The sequence below is a fragment of the Cricetulus griseus genome, assembly GCF_003668045.3.
Source record: "Cricetulus griseus strain 17A/GY chromosome 1 unlocalized genomic scaffold, alternate assembly CriGri-PICRH-1.0 chr1_1, whole genome shotgun sequence".
Classification (NCBI taxonomy): Eukaryota; Metazoa; Chordata; class Mammalia; order Rodentia; family Cricetidae; genus Cricetulus; species Cricetulus griseus.
This window is the reverse complement of record NW_023276807.1, coordinates 220,811,428-220,837,616: the sequence shown is the minus strand read 5'-3', so window position 1 is coordinate 220,837,616 and position 26,189 is coordinate 220,811,428. Positions and strand designations below refer to the sequence as shown.

At 40.1% G+C, this 26,189-nt stretch overlaps 2 protein-coding genes across 2 annotated transcripts in view; one reads left to right on the top strand and one right to left on the bottom strand.

The window, feature by feature from the left end:
- Ccdc25 (coiled-coil domain containing 25) overlaps positions 1-5,280 on the bottom strand; it is a 28,866-nt gene extending 23,586 nt beyond the window's left edge. The window contains exons 1-2 of the mRNA XM_027390304.2: positions 5,124-5,280; positions 2,162-2,209 (exon numbers count right to left, since the gene is read on the bottom strand). Of these exons, the coding sequence (XP_027246105.1) occupies positions 2,162-2,209; positions 5,124-5,151 (76 nt within the window). The 5' untranslated portion in view covers positions 5,152-5,280. The remainder of the gene's footprint in view (positions 1-2,161; positions 2,210-5,123) is intronic.
- A 2,860-nt stretch (positions 5,281-8,140) lies between these two features.
- Positions 8,141-26,082, top strand: Esco2 (establishment of sister chromatid cohesion N-acetyltransferase 2). The gene is made up of 11 exons (XM_027390306.2): positions 8,141-8,293; positions 9,568-9,645; positions 10,777-11,578; positions 12,885-12,975; positions 14,335-14,392; positions 15,984-16,110; positions 17,383-17,514; positions 19,615-19,704; positions 20,210-20,350; positions 22,322-22,482; positions 24,133-26,082. The coding sequence occupies exons 2-11, from the start codon at positions 9,581-9,583 to the stop codon at positions 24,263-24,265; spliced, it is 1,800 nt and encodes a 599-aa protein (XP_027246107.1). The 5' UTR covers positions 8,141-8,293; positions 9,568-9,580; the 3' UTR covers positions 24,266-26,082.
- The last annotated feature ends 107 nt before the right edge of the window (positions 26,083-26,189 follow it).

The window sequence follows — 26,189 nt, the reverse complement described above, 5'->3', positions numbered from 1 at the left end:
AAATTCTACGACAAATACAAGACTTCTCAGCTCGGTGCCTCAAACCACGTTGGCTATCCCTTCTACAGTATGTGCTAGTAATGACTGCATGGTGTCCACATTTTAAGACATGTCCTATATTTCAGAGCAGTTTTAGGTTCACAACAAAATACATATGCGTGTGTGTGTGTGTGTGTGTGTGTGTGTGTGTGTGTGTGTGTGTGTACACCTGAAAGCAGCAAAAGCCCTACCAATGTCTTCCTCTCACAGGCTGGAATAAGGCCCCACACACATAAGCAGCCCTCAGTGAAGAATAGAGGACCACAGAAGGAGACAGACAGACAGGTGGGAATGCCTTGTCCCCAGCCCCCCAGTTTACATAGTGCAAAACCCACATCACTCATGTAGCTAGCAGCCTGGCTATAAGCGCTTCCCAGAGGTTGCTGTCTCAGGTTCTACCTCTGACTTATTAGAAAGAAAACCATATTTGGCAACAGATCTACTTTCATATCCACTCTAAGTATCTATGGCTTTTGTAGCAGTGGCTTACTGTTCAATGCAGAACAGGAAGATAGCATCCTTTCCTTCATGATACCAGGAGGATGCTGGGGAATAAATGAAAATGATCAGTGATATTATGGGCTACAAGGAGAAACCTAAAACTCAAGTATTAATATAGTATGGATGACTTCACCATTAGGTCACATCTTAGTCCATAAATTCATTATGATGGCAAATTGCTTCAAAATGTGGGTTACTTAACTTTGTTATCTCTCTTCATAATGATACAGTCTTAATCTTACCAGTTTTGCTTTATAGCAACCATTTTTTTGGTCTTGTTTATTTCATTACTGTCAAACATGTCTTACTGACTGCGTCTCTTTTAATCCATATAAACAGTCAAATTCTAACTGCTATCAATGTCAAACTGCACCTAGACTAGACACTGACAATTCTAGAAGGAAATGGGAAAAACAGACAAGGAGCACTAAAAAGCACAGATAACAATGTCACCAGCCAGCTCTCAAGACTTACTTAGGTATCAGCACCCAACCCCAGAGACAGTGTTCCCAGAGAAACAAGGTAGAGTATGGTATCTGGGATGTTAAGCTCAGGAGTCATCCACCAGCTAGCATGCTCTCATGGGTTAGGCTGCTCCACACAGCCCTTTCCCCAACCTTGACAACCTTGTGCGGTGGATACAGCCCATGAGCCTCTCATATTTAAGAAATCTGCGGTCCAAAGAGGTTTGTATAACCACAGCATGTTTGCTTAAGGAGCTGATGCTGGTACGACTTCACAGCTGCTTCTCTAAACCCTCACACTGCTCCAGGAGGACGGAAGCTATGTTTTCCCATCTCAAAGAATGCCACTCTTTCTCTCCAGTTCCTCTGCGGTTCTGTTCTTCTCACCTTCACACTGCAAGATCAGTGCTGCAAACTCCTGCTCTCTCGACCACCAAGAAAGTCAACTTGAACTAGTCACAGTGGTTCACATGTGTAAGCTCAGCACTCCAGGGCATGAGGCAGGAGGTGTGCTATGAGTTCTAAGCCACCCTGAGCTATAGAGTGCAATCTTGTCTCAAAGTGGAAAAAAAAAATCAACTGTGTCTGGCATGTAGCTTAGTTGCAGTATTTGTGTTCAGCCTTCATGAGGTCCTCAGTTCCACCATCCCCTATAATGCTAGGATTATAGTCATACAAGGCACATAAACTACAACTAAGATACATACCAGGCCCAGTTGAACAAGACAAGCAGAGGAGAAAGTCTAACCTCATAGAAGTAGAGGCTACCAGTGGCTTGGGAGGTGTGGGAGAGGTTGGCCAACCAGTAAAACAATCATCATATAAGAACACATCTCCTACTTTGTGGCAGAGTAAATATAGTTATCAAAGTCCATGCCAAAGTAGCTAGAAGACAGGATCTTGAATAGTTTAAATGAAAAGGAATGATAAATGTTTGAGGTGACAGAAATGCTATGTATTTCAATCTGATCACCCCATAATGTGTGTATGAACTCAAAACACTGTACTCAAAAATATGGACAACTGTTGTTTGTCAAGTATAATTTTCAAAAGGAATTAAAGAAATTAGTAACAAAAATAATACACACAACAAACAGAGCACAGGAACAGTACTTACCTGCTTAAAATTTCAAAATCAAATGCTTTTGTAAACTTACTTTCATATTTATCCTTTCCCATGTATATAGTGTATGTAGATGAGTTAACTAAAATAAAACAGAAACAAAAAGATAATTAGTTAAATACACACACACACACACACACACACACACACACACACACACACACACACACCTGTTTCATGGGGAACACAAGTGTCAAAGGCTCTAATTAGGAGATGCAAACTATAGCCAGGGGCCACATCTGGCTTACCCACCTGCTCTTGTATCCTTTAAGAGTAAGTTTTCTATACTTTTAAGTGACTGATAACAGCAGGACAAGACTAAACCACAGAGACTACATTACAGTCTTACTGAGCTTATTATTATCTCACCCCCAAAGGAGATATTTGCCAATCCTTACTGCTGAATGGCTGCTTTTCTCCTTTCAGGGAAATAGCTTTTTATTTTTTATTTCACTTCAGGGATAAAGTTTAATGGCAACTTACAGCTCAGTCCTACACCTTTGCTTTCTTCAAGATAATAAGCAACAACCATTCCTCACAAACAAAAATCTCTACGGCAAGCATTTAAAAGCAGATTGCTAGCTGGGCAGTGGTGGCGCACGCCTTTAGTCCCAGGATTCAGGGAGGAAGAGGCAGGTGGACTTCTGTGAGTTAGAGGCCAGCCTGGTCTACAGAATGAGTTCTGGGACAGACAGAGCCACACAGAGAAACCTGTTTCCAAAAAACCAAAAGTTAATTAACTAACAAACAAACAAACAAACAAAGAGATTCCTGCACTTGGGAGGCAGAGGCAGGGGAATCTCTGAGTTCAAGGGCAGCCTGGTCTAGAGTGAGTTCCAGGACAGCCAGGGCTACACAGAGAAACCTTATCTCAAAAACCAAACAAACAACATCCCTAAACTTAACTAGCTTTTATTTTGTGTATCCTCATCTAGCTGTCATTACTTAATTAACCTTTAGTGTGCTACCTAGTGGAAACCATGTTCTATTCAGAGGAACCACAGATCTCAAACCTCTTCAATCACTGGCTCAAACTATTCATTCAATTAACCCATCCAGCTATTTCAGACAAACTAAATCCAAATCTTAAGGTGACATAATGAGGTGTGTGTGTGTGTGTGTGTGTGTGTGTGTGTGTGTGTGTGTGTGTGTTTTAGAAAGCTTTCCTTAATGGTGATTCTAAAGTTAAGATTGACTTTGAAAGGCCCGGGTGCAGGGTTGCCAAACAAATCCCACCAAAACTTGTTTGACCCTAAATGGATCTAAATTTGTGACTTGGTCTCTAGTCTACAAAGCACAATGTCTGGTAGATAGGAACAGGGTTGGCTGGAGAGTCTGTGCCACTGAACAGAACACACATAGGGCTGTGATGGTGTTGTATGCCTATAATCACAGCATTTGAGAAGGAGGTCAGGAGTTCAAGCCATCCTTGGCTACACGGTCTATCTGAGAGACTCTGACTCAAACAAAACAAAAGTAAACAAAAATTGATGCCATACATTTTAAATGATGGTCAGGAAGCCTGGGAGCTTCTGTCCCCACCTCCTGAATCACGGGATTCCTGTGTGTACCACATACTCGGTTTATGTACTCTCTGGTACCACATAAACTCAGGACTTCTAGAATACTAGACAAACACTCTAACTCAAACAACTGTCTGTAACTCAAGTTGCAGGGATCGATCACCCTCTTCTGACCTGAATAGGCACTGGGCACACAAGTGGTGTGTAGATGTGCACATGGGTAAAACACCTAAAGACATATAATTTTTATAAATAGCATGACTACTAGTAAACAGCAACAAAACCTCACACTGAGAAACATGTCACACAACAACACTTCAATTAAAAGTATCATGAAAGGTTAGGTAGCTCATGCCTTTAATCCCAGCACTGGGGAGGCAGAGCTCTGTGAATTCAAGGTCAGGCTGATCTATATGGCGAGTTCTGGGCCAGCAAGGGCTACATAACTAGATCCTGTCCCAAAAATAAACAAAGAACTACCATGAAATGCCAACACTGAACCTCACTCCACATTGGGAGACCTAGAAAGTAATGCCAACACGAGGGAGCCCTGAGGCAGAAGGGTCCCAGCTTGAAGCCAGCCTGAGCCACTCACTGTCTCAAGAAGGGAAACACACACACACACACTGAGCAGCCAACTATTTGAATAAGGCACCATGCTTAGGAGACAAGACAGACTGCCTCTCAAGAGCCCTGCCCTGTACCTCAAGCAGACAGCTTTTAATGCCACGAGAGCAGTGCCAAAGGAATGTTAAGGGGCACGGAAAAGGTATACTTAATCATGACGTGCAAACTTGGTCTCAAAAGGTGTCTTGGAAAAGTCAGAGCTGTTCTAAAAGGGTGAACGTTAACCAGAGATTGATTGTGGACAAAAGGACCAATACGAGCGAGTAAACTAAATTGGCACAGCATTTCCTGGAAACCGAAACACCACTTTCTGGCCTTCCAATACCAGCTCAGTACTATTACCATATGTCAACTGGCTCTGCCCAGTAAGGAGTTGTACTGACATTCTAGTTACTCTATTTCTTCCCATGGCACCCCAGCCCTTCCCTTCTCAGAAGGGCAAGGTACTCTTCCTGTAGGACACATCTGTCGGCACCAGTCTCATTGGTCAATGTCGATCCTCCAGGCTGCTTCCAGAATGCTATGGCAAAGGCTTGAGACGGGGAGGGTGTGCAGGAACACACACACTGCCCAAGCCCAGGAAGCGTTGGCGGGTCTGTCAGGTAGGCACGAGAATGATTCCCGGGTGGAAGGAAAGCGGAGCGCATTCCCACGGTGCCCACCAGGCTCTGACCAGGGGACCACTAGGCAACCGAGGGGACGGCCGCGCAAGGACCCAGAAAGCGGTGGGAGCGGCGCCCGCTGGAGGATGCGCTTCAGGACGAGGTCCAAGCCCAGCGGCGGCTGGGGAATCCCGGCTTTGGAGGCAGCTGCGAGCAGGACCCCGGAGGGTCCTGCGTCACTCACCACTGCTGCTGGTGAAGTAGAACACCATGATGCTGGTAGAAGAGTAGCACCTCCCGCTCAAATCGCCCAGCTCAAGATCCCACCGGCGCGAGGGTGAGCCGGCTTCCAGGCTCTCCTTCAGACACTTCCGGCGGACGTGGGGTCGCGTCACAACGCGGTGCTGTCGGCGCCATCTTTAGTCCTGGCGAAGGGAAGCGTGTTTGCGGGAGGGCAGGTGGCCCAGTGCCTGAGGGTTGTGCCCTAGCGGCTGGCTGAAGGAAATTAGCGGGAAACTGCATCTTGTTTGAAGCCATAAGGAAAAATTGCTTTTTATCTGTCTTCCCCCTTAACCAGCATGGGCTCCATGAATGCAGAAACTGCCGTTTTCAGAGTTAAATGTCCTTGTACCCATTACATCAGGAAGCACTCAGTAGGAGCCAATTCAATTTTAAATGAATTCATTCCTCCACTACTTGACGTAGGTGAGGTTTTGTTGTGTTGTTGTGCTGATTTTGACTTGACCAAACTAGTCAAAAATAGATCTGGGTAATTTTCCATGGGATTCTCCATCAAATCTTAGTTCAATCTGAAATGGCCTCAGCAAGAATACAAGGTGGAGGAAGAACCTTGCACTGTCTTGCCCTGTCACAAATAAATTGCTGTGCATCAAGGGCAGAATACAGAAGGCATTCAAATGAATTGTCATTGATACTCTTGGGAGGCAGTTTGTATATTGGGGTTTGAACTCAGACTCTTGTCCCTTTGAATCTAAAGTCTGCCTTTTATTACCTACAAGACTGGACAGATTCCAAATCTCTGAACTTCAAAATTTCTTGCTTTAAATTTACAAAATGTCCCACAGCACCTAGGTTTGAGTTACTCTCCCCCCCCCCACCCCACTGGGTTTCTCTGTAAAACACTCCTGGCAGTCCTGGAACTCACTCGGTAGATGAGGCTGGCCTCCAAACTCACAGAGGTCCACCTGCCTCTGCCTCCCAAGTGCTGGGATTAGAGGTGTGTGCCACCACCATCCAACGGTATTTTTTCTTATTTCTGAAAACGAAATTTATGAGAGTCTATTTCAAACTGAATCCCTCCAACAAGCCCCAACAAGTCAGATGAAACAAAAGTAGAGTTACTCAAGTGAGAAGCCACAGAAATTGAAGTTTTAGGATCCCTTGAGAGCCTGGTCTTCCCTAAAAAACAGGAAATCCCAGTCTAATAGAATCTGCATGATAAAAAAGTTCCCTGGCTTTAACTCTTTCAAAAAAGTAACTAGCCATAGCCTGATATTAACCGGTTCCCCCTATTCCAGTTCTTTTACTTTACAAAACCCACCATTTTCCCAGGTCCCATGGCGCTGGTCAGGGTTCTAGAGTATCCACCAGACTGTTCAGACATGGGTTTAAGCCAAAAGAAAGTCTTTATTTGCTGGTGGCGGACCACACTAGGGATTCAGTATCACAGTAGAGCCCTGAGCCTTTCTCAGGGAGAGATTTTAAGCACAAAAAACATGGCCTGGGTTGACATTCAAGAAAAGTTTAGGCAGAAGCAGAACTATAGAAGCCAAAAAGCAAAGTTAGTAAATTTAGAGACTTTCCCAGAACTATGGATTTTGATGAATTAGGTCTTTGTTTTCATTTTGGCTTGTGGTACTGTCTACAGGGTAAGTTTTATAGCCTAAATGGCATTTCCATCATGAAGTCATTTGTGCTAAGGTCTGGGACCCTGTTACAACCAGGATTCTAGAACTCCAGAGATAGATCCTGATTTTTTAAGTTGTGGGTGGATTTGGGGTAGTGAGGCCCCAGGTTCAAAGACATTTCCCTCAATGAAACACTTTACCATTACCCAATAGGAACTTTCATTCTATCTTCTAACACAGAAGTTGACCTATTCACGAATCATGTAAATAGCTAAATTGCTAGTCTTTTGTCACTTCATTCCAGCCAATTTTGTTCTGTGAAAAATGGCATCACTTAAACTTGTCTAGAACTAAATATGTGTTCAAGAATGCTAGAAGCTGATGACTCCATTAAAACTGGTGAGTGATTTAAAAACATTTTCACTTGCTAAGGACACATGATAAAGTAGTGCTGGGTGGGGTAACACAGGCCTTCTGCATAAATAGCAATTGTCTACAGGCCTTCACTTTCTGTAAAGTAGGAATGATGATAATACAAACTTCATAGATTGTGGTGAGGAATAACTGAGGTAAAATATGTAAAGCATTAAGCTGGAGATATTTTTGGGCCTAGCTATTCAGAACACATACTACTCCTGAAGAGCACCTGAGTTCAATTTCCAATGCCCTCAATCCAGGGAATCCAACTCCTCTGGCCTCTGCTGGCACCTGCACTTATACGCACATACCCACTCACAGACATGAGAATAATTAAAAATAATAAAATCTTTTAAAATATGTAAAGAAATTTAACGCTTAGAATTTAGTGAATGTTCATGCCATAATTTGAAGAATAAAATAGTGGCCGGGCGTTGATGGTGCACGCCTTTAATCCCAGCACTCGGGAGGCAGACGCAGGCGGATTTCTGTGAGTTCGAGGCCAGCCTCGAACTCGAGACCACTCCAGGGTGAGTGCCAGGATAGGCTCCAAAGCTATCCAGAGAAACACTGTCTCGAAAAACCAAAAAAAAAAAAAAAAGTGAAATGGAAATCTAAAATAATGATTTTTTCAAAAGAAAACCCAATAATCAGACTTCAAATATGAAAAATAAGAGCCTCCAGTATCTTGGATATATCACTTAAACTGCTTACAATAAACTACCTCAGAATTTTACTTCCGATTCGGCTGAGCTATAAACTACAATTCCCACAATGCACTTTCACACGCCTGTGTCCTGGAACCGGAGGTGGGGGCCAGATTTTTTTTAAGGAGGCGTGGCTTCCTTGAACCCGTTCCACTTTGCCTCACAAGGGCGGGAGAATCTTGGAAGCCACCACCCTGGAGGGCGGAGCAAGGACCAGTGAGAAACCAATCAGGACTCAGGCTCTAGGAAGCTCTGAGCAGCGACGAATCAGAATGCAGCAGCGTTGGTCTCAAGTGGCGCGCGTGAATTTGAACGCACTGGCAGAGCGCCGTGCGCTTGTGAGGAGAGTTGCGACCTTGCTGAGGTGCGGAGAGTCCTTAGCCCGAGTGGACGCCGAGCCAGCGGGAGGCTGAGGAGCGCAGGTAACGTCACGGGGCAGGGGACTTGGCTGTGGGCGTACGCCGACTGCTCCTCACTCGGGGCTCCTGCTCCGGGTGCCCGCTTCTCACGCAGCCGGCGGGGGTAGTCCCTGAACCCCGCAGACTTTCCATTTAGCTTGGAGGTGGAATTCTGTGGGACTGACATACCCGAACCGAGGGAAGGGGAAAGGAAGGAAAGAACATTCTAGAGTTATCTCCCTATGGGAAGAGGCTTGCCTGTTGTATGTCCTTAGCAGCTGCCTGACGAGGTTCGGGTTGTTTATAAATGAGGAAGCTCCTGCGAGGGAGCCCAGCTGGCACCTGTGGGAACGACTGTGGTCCCCACATTCCCTTGCTCGGATTCCAGGAAGGGTCCACACAGGCTTGCAGTCACTGAAGGTGCAGGCTTTGGAGATGGTTAGTCAGAATGTATGCTAAATGGGATATGGAGGAGGCATAGGGTGCGAGGGAAGCTGGGGACAAGAGCATCCATTAGTGGGCATTGTGGAAGGAGGGCAGTGCCAAGGACGGCCTACCAGGAGTGCTAAAACTTGATGTGATTATTTTAATTAAAGAAAAGTTTGCCTCTAATTAGGGTCCACCTGGCCTTGTTAGGCTCACCCACCTTTCTGCTCTAAATACATAGGTGTGTGCAATATTTCCCCAGCCCACCCTCCTCTCCTTCCTTCGGTCACTGTTTCAGTCTCTATTTTAGTAACTTACAGCTTTACTTTTTGCGACCCCTGTGACCCAGGCTGGCCCCAAATTCAGGATCCTTTGCCTCTTCTTCCCATTGGCACCCTCACACCTGACTAGTTTGGTTAAAAAAAAAAAAAAAAAGAAAACCTGTTATTTGGAGACAGACATGCTGGCTCAGCCTATGATCCCAGCCCTGGAAGACTCAAATTTCTCCAAGTTCATGCTTGGCTAGAGTGAATATGTTTGAATTTGAGGCCAGCTTCGACTACATGAGGCACTATTTCCTTGGGTATTTATTTGCAATTCGGATCCCCTCCCCCACCCCAGAAAACATTTCCATATTGTAGCCCCTGCTGTCCTGGAACTCCCACTGTGGCCCACACTGGCCTTGAACTCACAGAGAGCTCCTACCACAGAGATGCTCCTACCTCTGCCTCCTAATTGTTGGGATTAAAGACGTGCCACCACTGCCCCGATAGATTTTGGATTTTTAAAATACAATTTTGACATAGTGCAAGTGCATTTTCTATTCGCTTGATGGCTTTGATTATTAATACTGACCTATTTGTTGCTTTTAGGAATTCAGTTAAGATGATGGCAACTTTTACGCCAAGGAAGAGGAAACGATACACCCTGAATGATGATAATGGTGATAGGTAAATCTTAACCTATTGTTTGTTTTAAAGTATTTTTTAATTTTTTTATTTTTTTACATTCCAATCCCAGTTCCCCCTCCCTCCTCTCCTCCAGCTCCCCCACCTCCCTTCTCATTTGCTCCTCGGAGAAGATAAGGCCTTCCCAATAGCTAATTGGGAAGTTACTAAAATAGAGACTGAAACAGTGACCGAAGGAAGGAGAGGAGGGTGGGCTGGGGAAATATTGCACACACCTATGTATGTTTGTTTGTTTTTACCCAAGACAGGGTTTCCCTCTGTAGCTCCTGCTGTCCTGGAACTTGCTTTGTAGACCGGGCTGGCCTCGAACTCACAGAGATCCAACTGCCTCTGCTGAGATTAAAGACGTATGCCATTACCATCTAGTTCATAGGAACTCTTTAAGAAAGAAAAATCCAGTCATGCCAGATACAAAAGGCCTCAAAGAGACAGTTTATTACAGAAAATAATAGCTAATTGGGAAAAATACATGGAGAATAATTTGTAGGTTTTTTTTTTTTTAATTTAATTCATGTTTTGTCTGCGTTATGTCTGTGTACCAGATAGATGCAGTCCCCATAAAGTGGACTGAAGTTACAGATGGTTTGTGAACCACTATGTTCAGGGATTCAGACCTGGGTCTTTTGGAAGAACAGCCAGTGCTCTTAGCAGCTGAGCCATCCCACTAGGCCTTTGGCTTTTGTTTTGTTTTTAATTTGAGACTTCTTAGCTGTGTAAACCAGGTTGGCCTCAAACTCATTGAGATCTGCCTGCCTTTGCTTCCTGAGTATTGGAATTAGACAAGGTCCTTCTATGTAGTCTTGGCTATCCTGAAAGTCTGCATGTAGATCAGGCTGGCATTCAATTCAGAGATTTGCCTGCCTCTATCTCTGAAGTACTGGGATCAAAGGTGCCACCAAGCCTGGCTTATGGAAGTTATCTTCCGAAATATATTTAAATGCTTTATTTAATAAAGACAGAATTTAAGGATTCTGTTAAATTAATAGATTATATGAATATGTCAATGAGTTGGGATGTATTATGTTTGTATGACTAGTAGGGAGTTTATTAATAGATATAAATTTTGAAAAAAATGCTGAACTTACTGATGGACTTTGTTTCTTTTTTTTATAGCCTATTAACAGATACTTCATCAAGAAAATTAAATTTAAACTCTTCTGAAAATCTCTTTCCATCACCTAATAAAAAACATACTTGTCAAAGCAGTGAACAAAAGGAAGGAAAGTCTTGCTCCTACCAAGACGATTTCACTTCAAGTCCTCTCAAAATAATGGAAAGTAATAGGTTGTTATTTGCAAATGACAGTTCAGTAGTTAAATCTGTTGTGTCTACTGTATCTTTCTACAATAAAAATAAACAATACCTCAATCCACTTGAGAGGAAGTTGATAAGAGAGTGTAGGTCTATTTGTCTAGCAACTGAAAATGGAGATAAATCTTTTCCCAGTGTGACAGAAAAACAGAGAAAACCAGTCTGTACTAAGAAGAACAAAAAACCACAGAAAAGTTTAACTGCTAAATATCAGCCAAATTATAAGCGCATCAAGTCTATATCAAGAAACAATAAAAATTCCAAGCCAAATCAAATGAGCTATAAGCCAGCTGTGGATAAAGAGAATAGTTATTATCCAGCAGAAAATCATCCAAATACTCCTCCTCGGGTTCTAAGCCAGAAAATAAAACCGCAAGTTACACTCCAGGGTGGAGCAGCATTTTTTGTTAAGAAAAGAAAAACTCTTAAAAAGTCATCCCTGGAAGATGAGTCATTACCAATACACTTACAGAAAAATGAACCAGAGGTGACTGGAGAGGCTGTCCTGGAGGCAAAGCAAGTACCAAAGACCTTGTTTGTGGAAGAGAAATTGAATGTTGAGATACTGGGTGCAAGAAGTAAAAATAAAGAGAAACTAAGAGAGGTAAAGTTAAATGTATCATTCAAGAACAGCTAAAGTTTAGATATATATGAATTATGTGTATAATTATGTAGAACACATGAGTAAATGAAATTTGATTTTTTTGAACAGTCTCATAAAACGAAAAAATAAAAGACGGGTAGAAAAGTGATACCTCTCTAGGCTTTAGGTATTGTTTTCTGGAATGTAAGCAGTACTTTTTTTTGTACTTTTTGTTGTTCTCTGCTACTATTAAAAAGGAATTATTATGGGCAAAACTCCCTCTAATGACTCCAGAATGTGGTTCCTATATGTGTGCATGCATGTGCACACCTTGGGAATGAGAGGCCCATTGCAAGTGTTTCTCAGGTGCCATCTATTTGGAAATTTTTTTTTTTTTTTTTTTTTTTTGAGACTGGGTGTTTTCATTGGGTCAGAGCCAATTATGCTGCCTGTCTGCTTCTCTGGCCTGGAGATTACAAGCACCATAAGGTGCTGGAATCTAACTTGGGTCCATATACTGCACCGCAAGCATTTTACCAACCTACCTGTCTTTGGCTCTGGTTACTGTTTTTAAAGTCCATAATGAGAATTATCCCTTTCTAGTTTGAGAAAGTTTATTTTTCCATTTTCACTAACTTTGGTTTTTCAAGACAGGGTTTCTCTGTGGCTTTGGAGGCTATCCTGGAACTAGCTCTTGTAGACCAGGCTGATCTCTCGAACTCACAGAGATCTGCCTGCCTCTGACTCCCAAGTGCTGGGACTAAAGGCACGCACCACCACCGCCCTGCTGTTTAGTTAATTTCATTATTATGAAAAGAATGGTTTATAATTTTCATTCTGCCATCTCTATCTGGAAGTATACTTTTTTAGGGGTGTATTATTACTTTTGGTATGTATGAGTGTTTTACCTGTATGTAGGTATGTGCATGTGTGTATAGTGCCCTCCTCAGGCCAAAAGAGGGAATTGAATTCCCTGGAACTGGTGCTACAGACTAGAATCACCATGTGGGTGCTGAGACCCAAACCTGGGTCCCCAGGAAGAACAGCCAGAGCTCTTAACCACTGCACCATCTCTCCAGTCCTTGGAGCATGCCTTTTTTTTTTTTTTTTTTTTCCAAGTATTGCAGTCTTTGTCTATGCTCTGATGTTTAAAGATGATCCATATTCAATGAATGCAGAGGAAATTCTCCTAAAAAATAGATTGAAAATTGATGAATCATGCTCTGAAGTGTTACACATGATCAATCTATTGAGATTCGTTCACCCAATGGAAAACTACTAAGAATTAAAATTTCCTATATTTTTTTAACTTGTTAATTATTTTCAGAATTCCTCAGGTGCTGAAGTTTCCTCAAAAGAATGTAAACTTGATAAACATAATTTGCCTTCAGAGAATTCACTTGGTGAGAACAAGACAAGTAAGTAAGAAAATCTGCATTAATCAGCCTTACAACTTGTATCAAGCTTCACTGCATATTTGTATGGAATTTTATATTTTCTGGGCCTTTTAGAAAGTTACTGTGCCTGTTCATCTCTAGGGAACTGTTGCCTCTGGTAAAGCAGTGAAGTATGTTTTGAAAAGCAGGAAAGGAGATTTTAGGTTAAAACCTGGGAGGGGGGGCAAATTTATCCTTAAGTAATCTGACTATTCCTAAATTTCCTAAGCTCTCTATTATTATTTTGTGTGCAACTATAGGAGCCCGTATGGCATGGTACATGTGTGCAAGTCAGAGGATAACTTTCTGGAGTGGGTTCTCTGTTTCCACCTTGTTTAATTAGGGTTTCTTGTTTCTGTTTTCTATATTCCCGATAACTGGCCTGTGTGATGATTCTCCTCTAACTCCATCTCCCCATAGGAATACTGGGATTGCAGGCACCATACTCTGTATCTGTTTTTTTGTTTAGTTGTTTTGTTTTTTTTGTTTGTTGTTACTCGAGTTGAACTTGGGATCAGGTGATTTATCTACTGAGCCATCTTACCAGCTCTACCTAAGCTCTCTAGGGAGTTAGATGTTCTCAGATCTATCTTTTTATTTATTCCCTCATTTAAGTAAACAAATGAGCTCATAAATATGTGTCATTATGAATAAGTGAGTATTTTACATTTTGGATTTAATTTTTATTGTTTAAATTGTTCTGGTTTGACAATGAGGGTTGTTTTTCAGGTTTGTGCTCTTTGGCATGTCTCATCTTTGTTTTTTGAGCACTGTCTGAGTTCCTGATTTCTACATGTTGCTATGGGCTCATTCTGCTCCAGTCCTAGAGTCAGCAATTTCTCCACAGAACTTTGACTCCTTTTATTGGAGAATGGTATTTAGAAATCAAGATCTAAGCTCTGAGTATAAGTGTTACTAGAGTGCTTTTGCTTCCAGGCCCTCTCTCCAGACAGAACTGGAGAACATACACAGTTGTTTCTGTGTGTCTTCACTTCCTGTTTTATCGTGAGTTCGTATTGCTGTCTCTAATCCAGTGTCACAGGATTTATACTTTTATAACTTAACATTTTGATCGGTGAATGGGTGCCCAATTGTTCTAATGCCATCTGTCAAAGATTACCTTTGACTGCCAGAAATTGTTAGTTTATTTGTATGAGACAATTTCTGATGTCCTTTGTTCCATTGACCTGCCTGTCTCTTTGTCAATTTGTACGTTCTTGATTATGGTTGACTCTTGAAGTCAGGTAATGTAAATATTTTGTTCTTAATAACTTCAGAGTCTTATGAGTCAACTTAGATTCTCTTTGGTAATCCAATATTGCTGGTTTCCTCCCCTACCAGTTTCTTCTGAGTCTGTCATCTATCCCATCTTCAGTGTTTCTTCAGTGAATACAAAAAGGTAGGAATTATTTTTGCTCTATAGTCCTAATTTCATTAATTATATAGGCTTTCTTTTTTCTTTTTCTTTTTGTCTGTAACACTAAGAGGAAATAATAATATTGACAACAGAAGATGTAAGTTTTTTTTTTCATAGAGATGGAATAGATCTTTATGGACTTGAGTAATAATTGTTACATTATTATATAGTACCTGGCTTGTAGTAATTAGTTTACTATTTCACTTAAAGATCCTCAGGACACGGTCACACACACACCCCAGCACCAACTATCTTAAAAAAGCAGGGCATGGTGGTGTACACCTTTAATCCCAGCACTTGGAAGGCAGAGACAAGTGGATCTCTGAGAGTTAGAGACCAACCTGGTCTACAAAGCGAGTTCCTGGACAGCCAGGGCTACACAGAGAAACCTTGTCCTAAGGAAACAAAAAAGACCCTCAGGACAATCTAGAAGGTAAACACCATTGGTGTTGTTATAATTACATCTCAGCTGAGGAAAATTTAGCCATCACTGCACAGCTAGTAGGTGCTCAGTGCTAGGGCCAGGAATAGAATCCACATTTGAATCAAAAGCTCATTGGGTTATATTGCCTTCTCTAGGTGACAGTATATTAACAATAAATTTTAATGAACATTTGTAATAATAATATAAGTACTAGTAGTTTGCATTTTACAGATGGGAAAAATTGTGGCCAGAGAAGTAAATAATTAAGAGTAGTTTAAGCCGGGCGTTGGTGACGCACGCCTTTAATCCCAGCACTCGGGAGGCAGAGGCAGGCGGATTTCTGTGAGTTCAAGGTCCAGCCTGGTCTCCAGAGCGACTGCCAGGATAGGCTCCAAAGCTACACAGAGAAACCCTGTTTCGAAAAACCAAAAAAAAAAAAAAAAAGAGTAGTTTAATGCTATTATAAGTCATGGCTGAAGCTAAATACTGTGATGAGTTTGTGTAGGTAGGTAGAGAGCATGACAAGTAGAAGATCCACATTTGGTATTGTCTAAACATCTTGCTAAAAAAACACAGATTTTTTTTTCCTCACCCATTTGGTGCTAGATGACTAGGTATTCAGCAGAGAAAATTTTGGTCAAGATTTCTCCCCCCACCCCCTCCATGTACATTCATGTGAACCGAACCGTTGTGCACATATGCACACATACCTGTGGAAGCCAGACGTCAACTTTGGATGACATTGCTAAGGAGCTGTCTACCTGATTTTCTGAGACAGTTTCTTACTGGCCCAAGTAAAAAGTTGCTGGATCCTAATGTGTTGGTGACTGTGGTTGCCTTGGCTCTATGAGATTAAACATGAACATCTACCTATCTTTATTTAACATCTTTATTTAAATTCGTAAATACTGTCTTAAGATCTGTCAGCAAAGGAAAGTCCATTTTAGAGTAAAGTTAGCTTCCAAAGTAATTCCATATAATGTGTGCCTGATACTACAGAGGAAAGTATTTGGATATAAGTCAGATCTGGATTTGAGTCTTAATACTGAATTTCCTCATTATGCTTGCTTCTTTTGAGTAAATGATTATTTCTGGGTGGACCTCAGGTTTCTCACTGTTCAATACTATTTACCAACTTTCTCTTTCAAGATCTTCACCTGAAGAACTGTCTTCTATGGGATCCACTACATGTACTAACGTCTTGAAACAGTCAATTGTGCAGAAAAATATGAATTCCAGAGATACAAATAAAGGAGGAAAAGCCCAGTTTGTCATTGTGAGTAAATTTCAAATAAACCTTTTGCACTTGTAGAACCTGCAGTCAGCCTTTCAGCATGGTTATCTTGGGTTAGGTTTCCAGGATTGTAATTGCTAGCTTTGTTGTAGTAGCATTCAAAGCTAGCCAGTGCTTTGGAGCTTGTAGTGCTAGTATTGGAGTAGGATGCTATGAATGGTTTGTTCCCAGGTAAGAAAATCATTGATCAACAGAAGATGGAATGGGAATAGCAACATTAAATTAGAACTAAGTTTAACAAACTATGGCCATGGACTGGATCAAGTTCCAATATCTGTTAACTGAAAATAGTAGTTAACATTTTTTATATGGTTTTTGTTTGTGGTTCTAGGAATTAAGCCCAATGATCTCCTTCATGGACAGGCAAGACTCTGCCACTAAGCCGCTAAGCGACACTGCACCCCCAAGGCTTTTTATTTCGTAACAGAATTTCACTAAGTTGCACAAGCTGACCTTGAACTTGCATGCCTCTGAGGTAGCTGTAATTATATGCCTGTGGCTCCAGACATAGGCTTTCAGAAGTTTTAGAGCAAAGAAAAGAATATACAACTGTATTAGTTACTTTTCTGTTCTATGATAAAAATACCATGACTCATAGAAGAGTTTATTTTGGCTTCTGGTTCCAGAAGGGGAGTCATAATGATGAGGAAGACACAGCAGGCAGCCAGAGTAGGAAGCTGACTGGCCACATTTTAGCCTTACACAGGAAGCAGAGACAACAGCAAGAAATGGGACAAATCTATATAAGCTCTCAAAGCTTGCCCCCAGTGCTGAACTTCCTCCTGCATGGCTGTACCTCCTAAAGGTTCCATAACTTTCCCAAATAGCACCACCAACCAGGGTCCAAGTGTTCAAATAAATTTTATTCAAATACAACAAATACAAACCATGCATGGTCTGAAGCCTGAAGTATTTACTTCTACCTTTTCACAGAAAAACTACCACTCCCTGCCTTAAATAATTCAGAATCTAGTATTTTCAGTAACATTAGAAACAATGTTTTATGAGAGTGAAATTTGTAGAACTTTATCAGTTCTTGAGGCTAAGACTTTTAATATTTAAGGATAAAGAATTTAACACTAAATGATTTAAAGACAAGCAGCGATTAATATGAAGTCTCAGAATATTTTCCCTTCTCTTTGAAATGAGGCTTTTGCCTTTTCTTGGTCTGACATGCCCTTCCTAAAGAAGGCCCATTGTTCATCCAATTCTTGGTGTTTATGCTTTTGTTTGTTTGCTTGCTTATTCTTCAAGGACGCAGGTCAGAAACATTTTGGGACAACTATATGTAAGTCTTGTGGCATGATCTATACTGCTTCCAACCCTGAAGACGAAGTGCAACATCTCCAGTACCACCATAGATTTCTGGAGGGAATTAAATATGTGGTGAGTCAAGAAGTCTTTCACTTTGTTCTAAAGGCGAAGCTGTATGGAAGGAGTCTTTTTGTGCCTTTGATTTTGCTTAAAGGTCTATATATCCAGAAACATTTCACTACTTTCAGTAGAAGTTAGCTGGACATGTTAGCTCTCACCTGTGATCCCAGAACTTGGGAAGAGGTTGAGGCAGGAGGATCATTGTGAGTTCAAATTTGTTCATGGGCACACATTGAGTTTTAGGCAAATCTGTCAGTTTGAGCTGTAAGAATGAGACCTTGTCTTCAGAAAACAAACACATCAGGCTAGGGTAATGGCTTAAAGTAGTGGTTCTCAACCTGTGGGTCACAATCTCTTTAAGACCACCAGAAATATCAGATATTTACATTACATTTACATTCATAAAGGTAGCAAGATTACATTTATGAAGTATCAATGAAAATAATTTTAAGATTGGGGGTCACCACAACATGAAGAACTGTATTAAAGGGTTGCAGTATTTGGAAGGTTGAGGACCCCTGACTTAGAGGGTAAAAGTGGTTGCTGCACCAGATGTGGCTGCATAGAAGCTCAAAACCTCAAGGCTGTAAGAGAGAGTGTGGAGAAGGATTTCTGGGCTCTGTTAGGTGCCTATATAGTTACAGAGTCAGTGAGTACCCTGTCTCAAGGAAATAAGAGAGTGAAAGAACAGGACACATGTCCTCTTCTGGCTGGCACATACACAACCCTGAAAAATAAAAATAGCTGAGGTTGATGATATTAAAAAGTTAGCTTTGTCTGTTATCCTTCAGTGCTGGGCATCAAACTCAGGCCCTTGCATATACTAGGCAAATGCAGCTATACCTAAGCCTAAAGGTTAGGTTGTTACATAATGCTGTTCTACATAATGCAGTTCCAGTGTCCTAGATTAGGTAAACGCCTGCAGGATATTGGGATTAGAGTGGCAAAACAACGAACATGTACTCTTTTCAAGTATAAGGGCAAAAATGTAAGGACATTGCCAATGCATCCATGCTACATATGCACATGCATAGAGAAGGTTCACTGGCAGAAACCATGGAAGTAGAATAATCACTTAGCACAATTAGAAGGCTCTTGAGGACTATATCCCTCTAAGGTCTACACAGAGGGATGTGGACAGAAACATTAAGGAGGGAATATGTGAATGAGAGTTTCCACATTCCTTTGTGTAGAACTAATTACTTTTCTCTCTACTGTGACAAAATAACTTGGCAGGAGTTAATTTAAAGAGAAAAGGGTTTATTCTCATTTATAGTAGAAGGTAACCATGCCACCATCATGAAGACATAGTTTCTGGCATGGTAGCAGGAGTAGGAAGCCAGCTGGTCACATTGTTATCTGTGGTCAGGAAGCAGAGAGTGAACAGGAAATGGAACCCAACTTTAAAAACTCAAGGCCTATCCCCCAGTATTCCACTTCCTCCAGCAAAGCTCCATTTCATGAAGGTTCCACAACCTTCTAAAACAGTGCTATCAGCAGGGGACAAGTATTCAAGCACATTAAACTGCTGGAGACATTTCACATTCAGACATCAGACACAATGTAGGGTCTGACCTATGCTGACCTGCTGAAAGGGGAAAGCATTTGAGCCTCAGTGTTACCTAGCTTTAGTCCATTTGTACCCTCTTTTCATGATCTTCCACCTCTGGGAACTCAGTTTGCTGCCGCCAGCCTACCTCAGATAATTCAGCAGGTCCAGTTTGGGCTACAGCTGCTGTGAGTTCAGGATTGTAATTGCAGTCTCATGCCCACAAGATGGCACTTTATAGCCCTTCTCCTTGTCTTCTGATACTATTTTCTCTTCTGTTATGTTCTGAGTCTTAGAGAGAATGGTATAAGTGTCCTGTTAGGGCTAAACGCTTGTTCTCTGCACTTTGAACAGCCATGAATATTTTTCACCATTCACTTCAGAGAGAATTGTCACTGATTAAAGCTAAGTAGCCTTTGTCTACACCATGGGTAGTCAAGACCAGAACCTCTATCTTGCTTTTCCTGTCACTAATTGTTTGACCACCAATTCTCTCCAAACCAAAGTATTTTATGTGTTTTGTTTATAAATTAATAATTTTTCCCTTTCCCCCCATTTGGCAGGGTTGGAAGAGAGAACGGGTAGTAGCAGAGTTTTGGGATGGGAAGATTGTGTTGGTCCTGCCACAGGATCCAAGTTATGCCATCAAAAAGGTATGGGGTTGTTTCTCATTCTCTCCTCACTCAAGAAACCCACCATAGTGAAGTGTGAACTGGTGTTCCAACAATCTTCCTTGTTGCATAGACCTAAGCTTTAACAGTTCATAGTGGCTGTACAGTGTCCAAGTCAGATGTAATAGTTCTCAAGTTGATGTTGCTTCTGTTTCCTGAGTTGAATGTCGCCAACAAAAATAATAAATAATGCTAAAATGAATCCACCAGGTGCCTCTGACTCCTCTTCTTGGATTCCGAGTGACTTAAAAGCATTCTTTAAAGTAGGTTCTTAAGCCCTTTTCCCTAAGTACCAGGTGTGTTCATCAATTCTGAAATAAGTTTGAGTGTATGTAAATTTAGGACATAGAGTTAAAGAAGCTAAGTAGTGATGGTGATCATGTTTTGTGAGTATACACAAATTTAGTTTTGTTGTGCTTTTTAATACAAATTCACCTTCTGTGTTTTTTTGTTGTTGTTGTTTTGTTTTTTTTTTAAACACTGTTAGGTAGAAGATGTCCAAGACCTTGTGGATATGGAATTGGGCTTCCATCATGTTGTTCCCAAGTGTCCAAACAAAACCAAAACTTTCCTCTTTATTGATGAAAAGAGAGTAGTGGGATGTTTAATAGCAGAGCCCATCAAACAGGTATGCTGTATGTCTCTTAGGTTACTGAAATATCTTTGACTGTAATTAAATCCACTTATCTTTGTTGTATTTAGTATTTTGTCCTAAGCAGAATAAGTATTGTTTTCATGTAGCTATTTTCCTACCTGGAAGTATAAAAATTCAGTGATTTTTATATAAGAACCTGTAGACTAGACCTAAGTTATTACACTTACACAGCATAAGCACTTAGTGGATGTATTTAGCTAAATAGTCATTACTTATTTCTCAGTTAGAATATACTTTTTGTTTTTTTAAAGGCAAGGTCTCTAGCTGTGGCTGGCCTGGAATGGAATGCATAGAGATCCTTCTGCCTCTTCCTCCCAAGTCTGGGATTAAAAGTGTTTGCCACTATACCCAACTAGAATCTGTTCTAGACACTAATTAATAGTGTCCTAAAAGACAGTTATCTTGTTATAAATCAGAGAAAAGAAGATCTTCAGTTTTTTTTCTCACAGGGAAATAAGTATGGTGATAAATATGTTAACTGCCTAGATTTACTTAGTTAACTCATAATGTCACCATAATTAAAACACCAGGTTGTACTTTTTGGAAGAAATTATTTGCAAGTTGATAAGGTGGGCCTTGAAGTTGTGATCTTCCTGCCTCCACTCCACCTCCTGTGTTTGAGGCCTGTGCTACTAGGTCTGACTTAATTCTATCTTAACTATACTGGACATACCATGTACATGCATGCATATATACATTAAAACATATGAACATGCAGAAGCCTCTAGAGCTTACTCTCATTTAATCATTGACATTCTCCACTACCTTCCCTCACTGTCTTCTAGTTTTTGCCAATAGCGATTTTACTCTCTGCATCAATGAGTTCAACTTTTAAGTTCTGTATTTGTTAGATTGCACAAGATCTGCCATTTTATGATTGCTAATTGTTCTTGACATATCCTTGACAAAATTTTGTGTTATAGTTGAGCAGAATTTCCTTGACTGTTTTATTTCTTCATTGATGAACACGTAAGTTGATTCTGTGCTCTGAGTTTTGTGTGTGATGCCACAGTGAACCTGAGAGGCATCTTCAACCTCCTCTATTTTTTCTTCCAGAGACATATCCTGAAGTGGGAATACTGAGTCATACAGTTTTTGTTGTTAATTTTAATTTTGGTGTGTTTGAGAGACTTCCATACTGTTTCCACTACTGATTATTACATTCCCACCAGCTGCATATATGGGTTCCCTGTCTTAGCCAAGACTTTTTACTTTTATGTAGCCATTCTAACAGATGTGATATACCTCCTTGTTCTAATTTGCATCTCCTTGATTTAGTAGCATTGAACATTTCTTTAAACACCTGTGAGCCATTTGTAGGTCTTTTTCAAAAGGGGCAGTCAGACCCTTGTCCAACTTCTCAAATTTTATTTTATTATGATTGTATACGTGATGTATGAGAGTGTGACACATGTGGGGTTGGTTCTCTCCTTCCACTGTGAGATATAGGAAATAAACCTCAGATTGTCAGTTTTGCACAGCAAATGCTTTTCCTATTGAACCATCTTCCTGGGCCCTTGTTTCATTTTTAAATTTGGGTTATTTTCTTGCTATTAAGTTGAGCTCCTTGTATATTTTGGACTTAAACTCCTTACAACATATATGGTTTGTAGATGTTTTCTCTCAGTTGTCTTTCACCATGTTGTGTCCTTTCATATGCTTTTTAGTTCGATGTCAGTCCATGGTTTATAACCATTTTTTAACTCCAGGTCCAGGGGATCTAGTGCCCTCTTCTGACCTCTGCAGACATCAGGCACACAAGTGCGCATACATACATGACCAAATGAACACTCATACACATAAATATAAGAATTTAAGGAATAAAGACATTGTTTTTTGGAGATTGATTCAAACTATGGACGGTTTTGTTTAAAGTTTGTATTTTTGTTTGCTTTTTGAAAGAAAAGTCTGTGGTTTTTAACTATAGACTGTGTAAAATTGCAGGCCTTTCGTGTTCTGTCAGAACCAAATGCCACTAAAGAATCTTCTAGAGCTTGGCAGTGTTCAGATGTACCAGAACCTGCAATCTGTGGAATAAGTAGAATCTGGGTCTTCAGATTGAAAAGAAGAAAGCGCATCGCAAGAAGACTGGTAGACACTGTCAGGTAAGGAGACAGAATAAATAGCTCTAGACCTTGCATAATGACTTATTAACTTTCCCAGAACCTCCCTTGGCTTATGAGCCAAACAAAAGAATTTTGCTAAAACATTTCTGTCAAAGTCAGACTAAAGCAAATGTTGACATTAGAAGGAAATAACTCAATATGTATTTCGTGCCAAACTTAAGTGTAATTCTTTTTCCTTCCTTTCTTGGATTTTCTTTTTCAGATGGGTTTTATGATTGAGATAGGGTCTCATTGTTAAGATCTAGTTGGCTTGAACTTGTGATTCTTCTGCTTCAAGTGCTGGAATTATAAACATACACCACCATGCACACCTCATTTTGTCTTTTTTTTTTTTTTTTTTGGTTTTTTTCGAGACAGGGCTTCTCTGTGGCTTTGGAGGCTGTTCTGGATCTAGCTCTTATAGCTGGTCTCGAACTCACAGAGATCCACCTGCCTCTGCCTCCCCAGTGCTGGGATTAAAGGCATGCACCGCCACCACTCAGCCAGTTTATCTTTCTTACATAACCACAGAAAAGTCGGTCAAGTTCAAGAAACAGTATCTATATCTTTATCTAGTTGATAGTTCGGGTTTCATTTTCATGACTTAATCTCCACATTGAAGAATTTGAAGTGCTTTCCTTTTTTGTGGCTGTGACAGGGTACTTGACATGGTTTAAAGTAGGAATGATTTACTTTGGCTCATGCATGGTTTCAGAAGTGTCAGTTCATCCTGGCAAGGAGGACACTAATGAGCTGAACAACTTACCTCATGGTATCCAAGAAGCAGAAAAAGAGAAATTCAGAAAGAAGCGGGTACAAGATATATAGAGCCAAAACATGTCCGAGTGACCTCTTTGCTCTAACTATGCATCACCTCCCAGGAGTGCCATTGCATAAACCCATCAAGGATATATCTGTTAGGTCAGAGCTTTATGATCTGATTGTGTATGCAGATGCATTTAGACACATTTGGAGGTGTGTTTTACCAGATCATCTATGTCTTAATCAAACTGACAAAACTCACTATCATAGAGAGTATGGGTAGTTATTTTACAGAATCCACTGAAGGGTTTTTATTTTTAACATTTATTTTGTGGGGGTTGGGGACATATGTGCCATGGCATGTATATAGAGAACAACTTGGGGGAATTGGTTCTCTCCCACCACCATATGGGTCCTGGAGTTTGAACTCAGGTCATCAGGCTTGGCAGTAAGTTCCCTTAAGTCACTGAGCCGTTTCACCAGCATTAAACCCCTTTTAACTACTTTATTTTTAGTACTTTTAATTATAGTTGAATAGAATCAAGGAAATTTTAGATTTGTTTTTAGCCTTCTTAAACATTATGTATAGTTTTTATTTTTCTTTGGTAGTGGTGGTATGGTTATCATTTGTTTTGTGTGTGGTATATACATGCCATGGCTCACGTGTGGAAGTCAAAACACAACTTAAGGAAATTGGTTTTCTTTTCCTTTCCATTCTGGACCTTTGAGTTTCTCATCTGAGATGATGCCATCCATCCATCTCTAAATCCAAGGCATCTGGTGCCAAAAATAGTAGTGGTTTTAATCAGTTACTTCTATTGTTTAATGTATGTTTAATCAAAATCTAAAATTTTGGCTGATAAATGGTTTGTCCTCTTTATTTTGTAGGAATTGCTTCATGTTCGGCTGTTTTCTCAACACTAATGAAATTGCATTTTCTGACCCAACACCAGATGGTAAATTATTTGCAACCAAGTATTGCAACACCCCTAATTTCCTTGTATATAATTTTCATAGCTAAAGACATTTGCAACCACAAACTGGTTCTGTGTGGAGAAGGTCAGCTATATAACTAGTATCAGAATGAAAATTATAAGACTTGTACCCGTTACCAGTTTTACTTCTTATATGTTAATTTGTTGAACTGTTTGGGACTCAAAGTAAAAAAGATCTTTGGACACACTGAGTTCTTAATTTTGAAAACTTGACAGCAAGGTGGCTTCTGCAGAAACTGGGCCACTTTATTAAGGAACACATGAACAACACACTTAGACTATGATTGTCTTGTGCTCCATCAGTAAAGGCAAATCTAAACACAGACAATGAGATAATTTCTGAATTTCTGAATTCCTTATGTAGCATTCTCACTTTATAAGCATACTGTAGCAGCTAAGTTGAAAATACTTAGTATTTTGAATTTCCTATTTGTTAATAAGATAGCAGAAATCATTATCCCATATCCATTTACATAAAATAATTCTATAACTTTTAATATTTTAATCCCTTAGGAAATTAACTAAAAGCACACTTAAGACTGTTTTGGGTACTGTTATCTTCTGTTTTTATTGCATGAAAATGCTGGTAGGTAATTAAAGTCATAAACCAAACAGGTGAACCTAAGAACATAATGACCTTATGGAATATGCTATGCACCTGAGTGTATTCAGATTTTCTAGTATAATTTGGATACTCATTTGCAAAGCGAAAAATTAATCAGGTTGTTTTCATTCTTAAAGATCATTTGTTTCTAGGTTGTATTGCTCATTGTAAAATTGGTTCATCTTTAGTCTAATTTACCTGTAATACTTCCAAAAAGAATGTGGAAGTGTTAAAATCATCTGTAATTACACAAAGATTTTAATGCTATTTTCTGCACAAAATCTTTTTAAATGTTATATTATAAATTTTATTAATATTATTTCATTGTTCAGATTTGTGAGAAATCAATTATAGTTGTTTTTTATAATTGTCATTATTAATATGTTTGTGTGTGCATGTGTGCATTTCAAGGTGCCTATGTGGAGGCCAGAGAACAACTCTTGGGAGTCAGTTCTTTCCTACCATGGGTTCCAAGGATCCAAGTCAGATGGCCAGGATTGTGCAAGCACTTTTATCTACTGAGCCATCTTCCTGGCCCAGAATTGATAAAATCCTGTTAATACTCTCAAATTATTTTTATCATACATATCTTTGGGAAACAAAAAACAAAACTAGAGAAATAGTATGCTGAAAGAAATAGTTTCCCTATTATCTTTGGGTGTAGATACATTGCTTCAAATGAGTTTTGCAGCTTAATTCATTTGATGTCTTAGGTTTTAAATATACATTGTGGTTTGCTATCGACACATTTGCTATGTTGCAATTTGTTTCACACACATAAGAGGTCTTGGTATTTAATAACAGCAATGAGTAGATGTAACTCATGTACTTAGATCTTGCTTCTAATACCTTTTCAAAAAAATCTGGAGTTGCTGGGTCAGAGATTATACAGAATGAGCCTACATCTTGTAATATCAAAAAGTTTAAAAAATGAGTACTTTTAGCAGATAACCCTGCCAACAATAGGAACAGCTAGTAATTGGTCAACAGTCAGTGTCACCATGTTGATATTTGGTGGTTTGCTGTATGAAGTCCTTATATAAGCCCATGTGAACATGAAATAAACATCAGACAACTCCCAGTTGAAGTCTGTTGCACAAAATTTCTAAACCATCATACCCTGAAATTTAGTAGTCATGGGGTTGTGACATCCCTGAGTGTGGCATTTGAATGGGATCTTGGAACAGAAAAAGTAGTCACTGAATAATAAATCTGAATAAAGTATGGAGTTGAATTGCATGTCAGTTCTGGTTTATTGTGACAAGTATAGTTATGTAAAATGGTATGTGGAAAATGGGGTGTCTGTAGGAACTGGGAATAAATCTCAATGAAAGTGCCAATTCATG

Excerpts from the sequence above, each read along its gene's own strand:
- Esco2 (XM_027390306.2), top strand. The coding sequence starts at position 9,581 with ATGATGGCAACTTTTACGCCAAGGAAGAGGAAACGATACACCCTGAAT. Across the intron at positions 12,976-14,334 it reads ACTTGGTGAGAACAAGACAA|TTTCTTCTGAGTCTGTCATC; the intron begins GTAAGTAAGAAA and ends CTCCCCTACCAG. Across the intron at positions 17,515-19,614 it reads TGGAGGGAATTAAATATGTG|GGTTGGAAGAGAGAACGGGT; the intron begins GTGAGTCAAGAA and ends CCCATTTGGCAG.